Here is a 12,995-nt window from a genome sequence, read left to right as displayed (position 1 = left end):
ATGCATGCATGTGGACATTGGAATTGGGACTTTTTAGACTTCAACGTCACTTAGTCCTATATTGCCCCCTAGCGGCTCTCCAAAGGGAAAATATTAAGCCGACTGATAAATCTCCTCAGCTAAATCCTGGTCTGTGAAATATACAGTAGCATCTGTTACGCTTTAGTTGTGGCAATTGGCACTATGAACTACACTGATATTTCCTTAATTTTTTAAATGTCATGTCATGTGTGGTGGTGTGCTTCAAGAAAAAAACAACAACATGGTTCTTCATTATGAATCTTATAAGACAAAAAAAAAATGCCACAGGTTGGAATTAAGTCATTTATAAACTGATTTAATAATAATCTGAAACAGAGTAGACTTACACATTATCTGGAACTAGAGCTTTTTACAGTTTAAGCATGTTCTGCCACATATCCAATGTTTAATAATTGTGATTTTGACAGTTCCATTAATAACACACATAATTGTAAAAAAGAAAGGTGCACTGCGAAAGTGCCACAGCTGCAGCAGTGAAGATCAATTATATTTGTATAAAAGCACTTTACAAAGGTTGCCTATGCATTTGAAAGCCTCGTCTTTAGGATTTGACAGGAGGACGGCTATGATATAAAAAGGATTATGCTTTTGGAATTTAAAGCTCTCCAGAACCCTTTGCTGCATCTATTATGTGGTGTACTTTGTTTCTTCCCAATGTTAACTTGAAATGTTTGATAGAAATTATTGAATTGATGGCAACAATTCAGCTGTGGTGACCTCACAGAAGAGGCTGTGAAACCTCACAGGAGAAAGAATGAATTGTGGGAAATAATTCCCATGCGATATTCTTGTAGGAAGAGAACGTAGATGTAGAGGAAATGAGCATGATCTCAGCCACAGAGCTGCTTTTTACTTCCCACCTGGAAATACTGCATGAAGAACACAGCTCTTCTGTTTCAGGATTGGTGTGATCCATGTCATACTTTTGTTCTTCCAAACAGACTCCAACTCCAGTTCTACCAACTCTCAGACATTTTTTTTTTTACTTTCATAAATAATACACACCAGTGTACAATTCAGCATACCAACAGGATCACAGAGTCTCTGAATCACCACATTTCAGGGTGGAAGGCTATCAGTTTGAAGGACAGCAGTCTCACTACTATCACTCTCCTGCTGTAAAAGTCTGTCAGGATTAGGGCTCTGAGTCTCCTGCGGGCTTTCTCAGTCCCCCATGTCCATTACCCTCTGACTGGCCTTCTCTGCTGTCCTCCTCCTGCCTCTCCCCTCCTCCCTGTCTCCCTCCTAGTCCTTCTTCTCGGGCTCCACCATCTCGGTGGAGAAGACCACCCCCGCGCTGACGGCCATCTTCCTCTCCAGGCGCGAGACGCGCTTCTTCAGCTTGCCCTCTGCGGCCTCGTGCTCAGCCAGCAGGCGGGCGTAGCGTGTCTGGAGCACCTCCAAGCTCATGCCCATGTGAATGACCTTCTCCTCCATCTCCTTGGGGTCGGGGCCCTGGGCGGCCAGCTCCAGGTCCAGCAGGTTGTCCTTGAGCAGGATCTGCCGCCCTTTCTCCTCCAGCATGGCCTTGGCGTCGGGGTACTCGGTGAGCGCCTCCATCAGGTCATCCTTGGACAGGCAGAAGAGGTCTGAGTAGCCAATGCTGCGAATGTTGGCTGTCCGGCGGTTGCCCGCCTTGCTGCCCTTGATGGCCAGGATGCTGATCTCGCCGAAGTAGCTACCGTCGCTCAGCACGACAAATTGTTTGATGCCGTCATCAGCCACCACCGCAAGCTTCCCCTCCTTGATGATGTACATCTCACGGCCAATATCGCCCTTCTTGCAGATGTAATCACCAGGGCTAAACACCTGGGGCTGCAGCTTCAGCACCAGCTCCACCAGCAAGCCGGCCTCACAGTCAGCGAAGATGCGCACCTTCTTGAGCGTGTCCAGGTGGACGTTGATGGCTATCTCGGCTCTCAGCTTGTCGGGCAGGTACTTGAGCACCTCGCGCTCGTCCACAGCCTTCTTGTTGGTCCACAGGTAGTCGAACGACTTGATCACACGCCGCTCCAGGTCTTTTGAGACGTGGCGGAAAGCCATGTATTGCTTGATGGAGTCGATGCGGGCCTGGAAGTCAGCCCTAGCCTGGTTCATGTTTGTGATCATGGAGCCCACGTTACCGACGATGGTAGCGAAAATCAGCACGCCCACCAGGAAGTCGGTGACGACAAAGAAGTATTCGGAGTTCTTCTCAGGAGGGGGCGTCTCGCCGATGGTGGTGAGGGTCAGTGTGGACCAGTACATGCTGTAGGCATATTTGCGCACAAGCCGGGCGAACTCAGGGTCGGAGGGGTCCGGGTAGACGAAGCCGTCGTTCCCAAAGCCGATCCACTTGGAGACAGAGTAGTACATGCAGGCGTTCCAGTGGATGATGATGAGGATGTACATGACGAGGTTGGAGATGCGGAAGACGTTGGGGAAGTTGGTGCGCGTCTCGGTGCGCTCAAAGAACTCAAACATGCGACCCACGCGGAACAGCTTGTTCATGCGGATCTCGGGGTAGTTCATGCCGAACACCAAGTAGAAGATGTCGGTGGGGATCATGGAGATCAGGTCCAGCTTGAATTGGAGACTCTTTTTGTACCGGTCACGCAGCTTTGCCTCATCTTTCACCAGCAAGCCTTGCTCTAGGTAACCTGGACACACACACACACACACACACACACACACACAGACAATTTGAGTATGCATACAGGTACATACAGAAACACACAGACGACACATGATTCATGACATAATATTTAAGGCCAGCTCTGCAGCTCTGTGGGATAGCTCCTCACCTGTGCGAGTACGGAATGCCATGTCTGCCAGGTACACCATATCAGCCACATAGTCCAAGATGAGCCAGGATGTCAAGTAGTCATGCTGCATCTCCTCAAAACATGCCCTGGGCAGTCAAACAGTCATACACCCCAACACACACACACACACACACACACACACACACATACACAAACACCAACACAAATATAAATAAATTAACTTATCATCAACTAAAACCAACCATTTACCAACACGTTAAGTCCTGCTGTGTATGTTTGTGTGTGTGTGTGTGTGTGTGTGTGTGTGTGTGTGTGTGTGTGTGTGTGTTCTAACCTGGCAATTATTATTGTCCAGTTGTACATGACAGGCACCGTAATGACAAAGAGCCAGTTGTAGTACATGTTTCCTGCTGGGTCCACTACATAGATCTCTTTGGGTCTGGAAAAGCAATACACACACACACACACACACACACACACACACACACACACACACACACACACACACACACACACAATCAGAATTCAAATCTGCATTAGAAAATGTTACTTTTAAAGTCAAATTGAGTCAGAGTGGAGCCACACTTGCATCTATATCACATTTGGCTTCCTGTCGCTAACAATTTGATCATCACATTTATTGTTTGGTATTTGTAACGCTGATAAGATGAAATACTCACGGCTCTTTCTTCTCTTTCTCCTTCTTCTCCTTCTCCTCTTTCTCCTTCTTCTCCTTCTCCTCCTTTTCCTTCCTCTCTTTCTCTTCTTTCTCCTTCAGCTTCTTCTCCTTTTTCTCTTTTTTCTCTTTTTTTCTGAAATCAAAATTAGTATATGTATACATTTTATGTTTTATACTGGAATACTTTTTAGGATGTCTATAAACTTCATCACTTAATTTTAACTACAATATTAAATCATGTTTTAGCCCCTGTGTCATTAGAGAATTGAGGAGCTTAGCTGATTTGAATCCCAACTTTTTGTGCCCAATGTTGGGTGTTGTGAGCCTTTCCTTCCAGAATATAGAGCATCACAGTCCCGCCCCTCCTCCGAGAGAACTTAGTTACCGGAAGTAAATTTCCCATTAATTTCTCCCATTGACATTTTCGAAAAATCCGTATCTAAAGAGTTTTAGAGCATGTCTTAGGCCAGGGGTGGGCAAACTTTTTGGCTCAAGGACTACATTGACAACAGAGACAAAAGCAGTGTTTGACATGGCAATGCTGTCCTTTAAGAAACATTCGGTGGCCTGATCAGTAGGCCTAGTCTGTGTCCACAGGGTTTAACATGTACAGTAATGTGAACACTGTTCACACAACTTTATTGGTTGGTTAAACATACTAGCACAATGCCACAATCTGTAAGTAGCCTATGCTGCAGGTTAAAACTATTCAAACCAATTTTACAAATTAAAGCCTAGTCTACCCTACCCACGTTTATTTATTACCTGATTTGGTCCAACAAATATTCAGACTTATCTTATTCAGACTCATTCTAATAGTCTACTATGAAGTGTCCAGAAATGTATGATAACTTCAGGCACAAAGAAAGAAAGAAAACTCATGTAGATTACTGAGGAGGAGAGGAGGGCCAGGCTGAAGCATGTTGCCAAACAGTGCAAGTGGGCCCCTTCACACTTAGGCCCAATTTTGTAGTTTGTTTTCTTCATAAATCTCTGGTTTTAGGCAACTTCATACTCCATGGAAGCTATGCACTATTGGCAACAGTGTCACTCGCGCTTGTTTTGCTATGAAACGGCCATTCCCTCTTCGCGCGCCCTTCTCACCTTTTTCACCCCTGACCCATTTTCATGCCTGTACAGTAGCCTAGCTAATGTTAACTAGCATTACCAACCTCCCTGCAAAACTCACCACACAACTGTGTAGGTCTTGTCCCTCATGCTGGCCCTTATAAAACCCACAAGCTGACGCTCGGACACACAACAGTCAATAATGTGACCCGATTTAAAGTGGTTTTCACCCCTTTGGACACTCTTGATTTTGTCCTTGAAACAGTGAAATATTCACGGGGGCAGGGACGGTTTGCTAACCATTTTACTGCAGTGTCTAGCCAGTGGTAGCATCCAGCTTGTGCTATCAGCTAGCTAGCTAGTTCAAAAGTTTAAAGGGGCACTTGGCAACTATTTCAACGTAATAAACCCGTTTAGAAATCATTTAGATGGTTAAATGACCTGTTCCGGTGAAAATGGAGTAGTGAGGGGTTAAGCAGTGAGGGGTTAGTTGCCTTGCTCAAGGGCACTTCAGCCGTGCCTACTGGTCAGGGGTTTCGAACCGGCAACCCTCCAGTTACAAGTCCGAAGCGCTAACCAGTAGGCCACGGCTGCCCCTTTAAGTACTTAATGAGGATATACAGGGCTTTTTTATTTAAACTATAAACAACAATTCATGTTCATAGAAACAACAAGGTCACTAAAACATAATATATTTCATACCTGATTAGCATACGCTAATGTTAGCGCATTATAATGACATTCTAATGTCTGAAAGAATTAAAAAGTTAAGTGTTTAAACTAGGGCTGTCAAAAAAATTAACGATTAATTAATTTGAGAAAAAAAATTAAAAACACAGATTAATCGATTCCGTATGACCTTTGACCCCGAGCCGTTGTAGTCAGTAACCATTAGACTGTAAAATGAAGGAGAGAGAAGAAAATGTCCTAGATCATTGATTGGAACATTTACTTTTAAGAAACGGTCTGATGGTGTTGATAAAAAATAGTGTTGATTAAAATAAAGTCTTCTGAAATGTCAGCAACAAAGAATTTGCATATCACTGGAGTTCATCAACTCTAAAGTCGCACATAAATGCAAAGAAATAGTGTTGACATTGAGGGGAGTGTTCATTTATTTTCATTGTGTCCCCTAGGTTATATCTGTGGCCTGAAATACCTTGTATGTGAAAAACAACTTCTTTCCAAAGCACTTTTGAATTTATTTCCTCAGCATATTAGGTCAAATCATAGATTATGATGCCCATTATTAAACAAATAATAAAACTTTAATGTCACTAATGCTGATTATTCAATTATTTATTTGAATTTAAATATTTAAAATACATATTATATATGCGATTAATTTAGATTAATAAATTACAGAGTATGTAATTAATTAGATTAATTTTTTTAATCGATTAATAGCCCTAGTTTAAACTAGCATTTACAGTGTTCTGTTTGATGGTGTATTGGCCCTGACTAAGTTCATGTGATATATAAACCACAATCCTTGTTGATACAGTACAAGTACCAATGTTCGTCTAGAAAGTTTTTATTTACATTAAGATTTTCACCATAGGCATAGGCAGTAAAAGACTCTGCCATCTTTGTCAATCATTTTCGCTGAGAAAGTTTCAAACCAAAGATTCTAGAACAGAGCTCTGTTCTAGAATCTTTGTTTCAAACTATGGCCTTTCCAGCAATCAGAGGCATCACTGTAGGATTGTGGGATTGTTCAGGATTGTGGGTAATGAAGTACTTATCCAAGACATTGCGATTAAAAGACATTTATCTCAAAACAAGGTTAGTGCCCCTTGAATTTTCGCCCTCTATATGAGCATATACAATCGCTTAGTACAGCCGTAGCTGGTTTTAAGTCTACCATGTATTGTTACATTTTTATGGCTTAGCCTATACCCCCATGTCAATAGAGAAATTGTATTGAATTCTTACTTCTGGAATCGGCTGTGGGCGGGACTGTGATGCTCTATTCTAGCATATCATGTCATGCGAGTGACATGTCCTTGTGGCTAGCACACATAATAAATGTCTTACTTTTCCTTTTTTTCTTTCTTCTCCTTTTTCTCTTTCTTCTTTTTCTCCTTCTCTTCTCTGCAGAATAGAACAGAAAATAAAAGTGAGACAGGTCCTTCTGACATCCAGACAATCCAAGCCAAGGTCAAGAACGTCTCACTGGAGTTTTGGAGGTTTGTGTCTACATTGTGTTCCCTGTAAAGCTATTATGCATTATAAGAGATGTGTGTGTCACTCTAGCTGTAGACGCGCATATTCTCAGCTATATTGCTGCTCAGATTCTCAGATAATGTGCTGATCTTTATGTTGTGCAAGGCTGCAGCTTATTGTTAAAGGGCGCAAACACATTTTGCCCTGTGTTTGCCATGGTGTCTGGGATAGTTCTGTCTCCATTTTGTATTGGTACTGTTTGAGTGAATGTGCTATATGATGCCTAACATGGGCGAGAGGGAGATTCAGTTGCCCTTATTTTAGTGTGTCTGTGTGTATGTGCACGTGCGACGTGTGTGCATGGGTGTGTTGTACAGTATATTTGTGCATGTGTATGTGAGTGCGTGCATGGGTGTGTTGTATATTTGTGCGTGTGTATGTGCGTGCGTGCATGGGTGTGTTGTATATTTGTGCATGGGTATGTATGTGTGTGCATGGGTGTGTTGTATATATTTGTTCATGGGTATGTACTGTATGTGCGTGCATGGCTGTGTTGTATATTTGTGCTTGGGTATGTATGTGCATGTGTGCATGGGTGTGTTGTATATTTGTGCATGGGTATGTGCATGCATGCATGGGTGTGTTGTATATTTGTGCATGGGTATGTGCATGCTTGCGTGGGTGTGTTGTATATTTCTGCATGGGTATGTTTGTGCGTGCTTGGCTGTGTTGTATATTTGTGCATGGATATGTATGTGTGTGCGTGCGTGCATGTGTGTTGTATATTTGTGCATGGGTATGTGCATGTGTGCATGGGTGTGTTGTATACTTGAGCATGTGTATTTGCATGCGTGCGTGGGTGTGTTGTATATTTGTGCATGGGTATGTATGTGAGTGTGTGCGTGGGTGTGTTGTATATTTGTGTGCGCACACTTGTGTGGGCTTACTCTTCATTGTTGTTGTTATTATTGACGTTAAAGAGTCCTGGAGTGGGTACTGGTTGACCTCTGAGGAGAAAACACAACGCCTGAACCAGTATTTCACAACAATCTTACATAAAACAGTATTGCAACAAATGCACCAATCCATGATGATGAGCCAACGCCAGCAAATAACCATCCATTTTTCTGAAAAGAAATCATTGATGCTGTTAATTGATTTTGTTGTGGGAAAACTGGACAGCCCATAATGCTCACGTGATATTCTGGGAGTCTTCGGAAACCTCCTCTATCCGCTCCAGGGCACTCCCTGGAGGCGGGACCAGGATCGTAACCTGTGGCGTCACCCTTGTAGACATGGCTGCTAATTGGCTCCACTGCCTGCCAGTCACATTAACCTCTGTGGTATTAGAGAAATGAAGGCAGTGACCCATTACCCACAGTCCAATTCTTCAATAAAGCCCATCTGACCTTTGTTCAACTTACACTTTAGTTTAGTTTGACATTGGGTTAACACAGAACAAATTACATAACAAAAACTGGGAATACATAATGATGAATTGCTTCTATGATGGGAATTTCAAGGTGTTGCTGTTCAAATGTGGAAATCCTACCATGGTAGAGATATTAAATCTGTTCTGAGCAACATCAATTCAGACAGCTCTATTACCTGTGGAGTCTGTTTCAGACTAAAGAATAAACGTCTTGGTAAAAACCAAGGAGGACAATTTCACTAGGGGTCAGAATGATTTTCATTCAATGTACTATTCATTTGCTTGATGATCATAAAGAGTGTTACTCACCGAGTGCTAGTGTAATCCCTTAGACCGCAATGACACTAACATGTCCTCTTCTTCACAGGTATCCGTCATGGCATTTTAAAATGACTAAGACGACAGTAATTCTCTGTCCAACACACATACACAGGTGAGGCAAAGGCAGTTCCCTCCAAAATAAAGAGCAGGAAGTGAGCTTATTTTGTCTCTATATTCTGCATGGCCTCCAGGATAGCGTTAGTATTACTGAGATGGACAGGAAGGCTGGAAATGACAATCACTTAGTCACCGACACCGACACACACACACACACACACACTCTTGTGCCCGCACACGCACACACACACACACACTCACACACACACTGATGAATATGGATGAGATTTGTTTCTGATCTGAGCTGTGTGAGTGTAGAGAGGCGGTACCTCACAGTAGGCTACTGGTCAGGAGGGAGATCGGGGGCACTAAGGCGACTTTGTCTCGTTCGCTCGGTTTCATCTCACTTGCCTCCTCACTTTAAGTCCACACAGTCAATATTTCACTTCTGTCCAATGAGCTTGCAAGAGAAAAAAAAAAGGGTTGGCTTTGTTTTGAAGTTTGGCTTGTATAAAGGAACTTAGAAATGCAGTTGTGATCGGAGCAGGTTTTAATGAGCTTCTCTGTCACTGTGTGTGTATGCGTTCACCTTGAGGATAGAGGGTAACAACAGATTAGACTCTCTTGCTCCGTCAGCTCTCTGTCTAATACATCCAAACCCTAAGCCTATTACAATCACACTCCTCCAGTTAAATACATACCAAACCACACATACACACATTCACACACACATAGAGAGAGAGAGATCATCAAAACAGCTACTACCAGAGAAGCTGCTACAAGTTTCAAAGCACTTTGTAGTAATTTGTATAATGTTGGGATTACAGCTTTTTTCCAATTGCTTAAGCACAATTTTGAAAACAGGGCCTGTTTTTTTTCTTCTTCAAAACACTACACACAACACAACACCTCTCCCAGGTAGCAGAAGCCATCAGATCTTTTGCCAAATGAAACACTTCAGTCAAAACTATATTCTATTATTTATCAAAACTATGTTGCTGTCATATCACAAACACATCCATCATATTCAGCATTAAAAATCAGGGAGATTTCCCAGGTTTCTCCCCCAAAATATGGGAACATTTCAACATTCCTCTTTCTGTTGCTGTCCCTCTAACAGCAAGAATTCAAACTACAAAACCGCTGCACTAACTAAAGGATGTGTGGAGCTACAGAGCTACATTTCCAGAAAGTGTATTGCAATGAAAGAGCAGTGAAACATTTGTGGAGACATAAAAAGGCCTAACAAAAGGGAAAGGTAATAATGATATAAAAAAACACACACACACCCCTAAGCATCCTTTCATGGGACCTGCATAAATTTGGACACATCATGTGACTCAACCCCTCTTTACAACCAATGTTGCTCAAATCTCATCATCTCAGGAGACCACTGCACATTGTTCTGATGTCATCCTACGGTTGCTGAGTGACATCCAAATTAGTTGACGGTCATATTCAAATTTAGCCTAGAAATCTAGACGCACCCTAGCGGCAGCAAATTACATTTGCTTCCAGGGCTAGTCTAGCAACTGTCCGTTGGCTTGTGAGCTTGAAAAATTAAACTTCTATCAAGCCAATCAAATCGTGTATAGAGTCGTTAGGCGGGCTTAACATAATGATTGATGGCAGAGTTGCAACATTTTGGCTTGAATTCCCTGCTACTTGAAAACAAATAAGATGGATGTTGCTGTTGGCCAACAGTGTGACACGAGTTAAGCTTGTTTTAAGTTGGCAAAAGTTTGAACTAGCCAACTAGCTCCGCTGGTGGGAAAACGCATAAGACTCAGCACTGTCCTATTGTGTGCAGAGGGAATTTGAAAGACAACCGATTATCCCGCCCCTCGGACTGAGCACTGTGAACGGTGAGTGCCCAGACCCTACTAATGTGGGTCTGGCTCGTCAGGCTAATTCAAATTTGCAGTGGTCTCTTATTTTGAATATGACCGTCAACCGTAGGATGACATCAGAAAATGTGCCGTGGTCTCTTCATTGTTTCCAGAGCTGTACATGTGTTCCTTGTCTTTGTTCACATGCTCCTCCAGGTCTACCACTATGTCTTGACCCCGCCGCTCCACCCGGCATCTTTTGTCCTGTGTGTCAATGTCTTGTGCACTCTGTGCACACAAACATGCGCTATATAAATAAAAGTGGACTGGACTGGACTGGACTGGACTTGACTTAACTCTTCCTCACTCCATTCCTCTATAGGCTTCACCTATCCTCACTGTTTCTCCTCCTCCATCCTCTCAGTATTGCCTTCCATTTCTGTTGTTGACAAGGGCTCACCTACCAGTGTTTTGGACTGATCGTTGAGTTTACAGTTATGTTCATGTACTGTATATATCTATGGTTATGCTGTTAAGTGTCTTTACACCCGATAGTTCTGTTTGATCAATTGGTTATGGGCCTTAAAATTGCAAAGAGGAGAAATTATTGTGGGTGATTTTAGGCGAGGCACTAGGCACACTGGGCTGACAGCCTCATTGACATGGCACCTATCCCAATTTCTCAGAAAATGTGTGTTGTGTTAATAAGTTTATGTCTCTCCAATTGAGTCAATAGCATTTTATTGGTGCTGTTGACAGGATAGTACCAACAATGTATTGATAGTCATGTGGAAAGTTGCATTTAGACAGCAACAATTTAATGGAGGTCGCCAGTCCCTAGAGCCAGCGCACCTGCATTGTTCTGGTAAACCTACAGTATGGCCTATGTGTGTGTGCAAGTCATGTTATGCAAATAAGCTTAACCAGTATCACATGTCAATCACATTTCGTAGGCTACAGTGAGGGTAGTTTGCTGTAAACTTCTTATGAAATATACAAAATAAAGATGGGATTATGTACATAAAGTAAACTTGTTGCCATGTTTCTCATGAAATGAAACAAAAGCATTGCAGCCAGTCTTGAAGTACTGAAATGTAGAGCATTGTGTTTACCTGAAATATATGTTTGTTTACCAGTCACCTGGTTACAGTATCCATGCAGCAAAACCATGTCATAAAGGAAGCCAATAAACATAATGTTTCAAAATACCATCATTGTGATTATTTGAAATCCAAGCCACTCTTCTGAGACACTCAAATTGGCTGCTGACTATAGTCACTGATTAAATATGGCTGCTTCATGCTTCTTACAGTGCTTTAGAGGACAGTTGGGCCAGGGTGATGATGAAGATGAGAGGGAGGAGAACCCAGATGTTGGACATGGCTGGCACAGCGGGTGGGAGGCAGAAACTGAGCAGGAGCGTAAGAGGAGACTCAAGAAGTACAAGCTGGAGGAGCTGAAGAGGGAGCTGGAACTGCTCGGCGTCTGTATCGACGAGGAGCTGGACCACAGTCGCCATCGGAGTCAGAAAAGGATGAGGAGAAAGTACAGGAAAGTCCTTGTGCGAGAAATGAAGAACATTGTCATGGAGAAGCAGAGACGGGCCGAGGAGGAGAGCGGGCTCTCTTTGGATGAGAGAGGAGAGTATCAGGAGAGAACCGAGGAGAAATGGAGGAGAAGATTGGAACATTTTCATTTGATGTCCATCCATACACCAAACAATACATCCTTTTCTTAAAAAATATAAGTTAAAGATAAACTTAAATGAAGACTTATGCAATAAACTGATTTTTGAATTCATATCATTCTTTTGTAATGTCGTTTTTCTTTGGAATAACCCAAGCATTGGAGGACTCAGGCTCCATCTCCTCTGGACGCGATGTGTGTGAGTGTAAGGGACTCCGTCCTCCCCGCAGTCTCTTTCTGTGTGCCAACGATGGCCGACTCTGGGGCACAGGGACTGTGGGCCTCCTTTACCCCACTCTTCCCCCCTTGCCTCCTGCTGCACCCCTGCTGGCAGATCTGGGGCATTTGTCCCTGGTCCAGTTACCCCTGTGAGTGCTGGAGTGAGAGTGGTGTTGGGTGCTGCTGCGCCTAAGTGGGCAAAGGTGGGTGAGTCGGTGGGCACAGTGGGGAGCAACAGGCCCTCTGGGTCCTCAGGGGCACCCTGGCCTTGTTGTGACAGATCGGCATTGGGCATCTCAGCACTGACAGGGAGCATATAGATCACCTGAGTGACAGAAAGAGAGACATGAGTGATTGTGTGTATTATTATGCTTCTATTCGTGATATCTGAATGGTTTGGGTTTGAAACTTACAGGTGGTATAGCTCCCTCTTCTGAGCTCTCGGAGTCTGACTGGGAAGAAAACATTTGTTTGAAATTACTTTCTTTGTGAGGTGGTTTAGGTGGGTGATAATGGGCATGTGATCACTTCAAGTAAAATATACTTTTTTTTTGCAAATGGAATTTACCTCTGATGTGGATGAAGTTGTCCATGATGGGAAAAGGGCCTGACCAGTAACGAGAGAGAGAGAGAGAGAGAGAGAGAGAGAGAGAGAGAGAGAGAGTTGTAATTATAATCTCTAGGACTTCTCTCCCCTCCCTGCATGATATATACATCAGCCGATGTAAGAA

The 12,995-nt window shown here is 43.2% G+C and overlaps 1 protein-coding gene across 1 annotated transcript; it reads right to left on the bottom strand.

The window, feature by feature from the left end:
• Nucleotides 1-310: 310 nt before the first annotated feature.
• On the bottom strand, nucleotides 311-8,908 carry cnga1b (cyclic nucleotide gated channel subunit alpha 1b). Its single transcript, XM_048235841.1, has 8 exons — nucleotides 8,462-8,908; nucleotides 7,917-8,058; nucleotides 7,668-7,727; nucleotides 6,592-6,648; nucleotides 3,488-3,619; nucleotides 3,142-3,246; nucleotides 2,826-2,932; nucleotides 311-2,681 (listed from the first exon to the last, which is right to left on the bottom strand). Exons 2-8 carry the CDS (start codon nucleotides 8,015-8,017, stop codon nucleotides 1,288-1,290), a joined length of 1,956 nt encoding a protein of 651 aa, XP_048091798.1. The 5' UTR covers nucleotides 8,018-8,058; nucleotides 8,462-8,908; the 3' UTR covers nucleotides 311-1,287.
• Nucleotides 8,909-12,995: the final 4,087 nt, after the last annotated feature.

This window comes from Alosa alosa, chromosome 24 (genome assembly GCF_017589495.1).
Source record: "Alosa alosa isolate M-15738 ecotype Scorff River chromosome 24, AALO_Geno_1.1, whole genome shotgun sequence".
In the NCBI taxonomy this organism is placed as follows: Eukaryota; Metazoa; Chordata; class Actinopteri; order Clupeiformes; family Clupeidae; genus Alosa; species Alosa alosa.
This window is presented reverse-complemented; position numbering and strand designations above follow the sequence as displayed.

Bases quoted from the DNA above. Each gene is read 5' to 3' on its own strand.
- cnga1b (XM_048235841.1), bottom strand. From the start codon at position 8,017: ATGTCTACAAGGGTGACGCCACAGGTTACGATCCTGGTCCCGCCTCCA. The intron at 6,649-7,667 runs GTAAGCCCACAC...TCTATTCTGCAG, and splicing joins AATAACAACAACAATGAAGA to AGAAGAGAAGGAGAAAAAGA. The intron at 3,620-6,591 runs GTAAGACATTTA...TTTTGATTTCAG, and splicing joins AAGAAAGAAAAAAAGGAAAA to AAAAAAAGAGAAAAAAGAGA.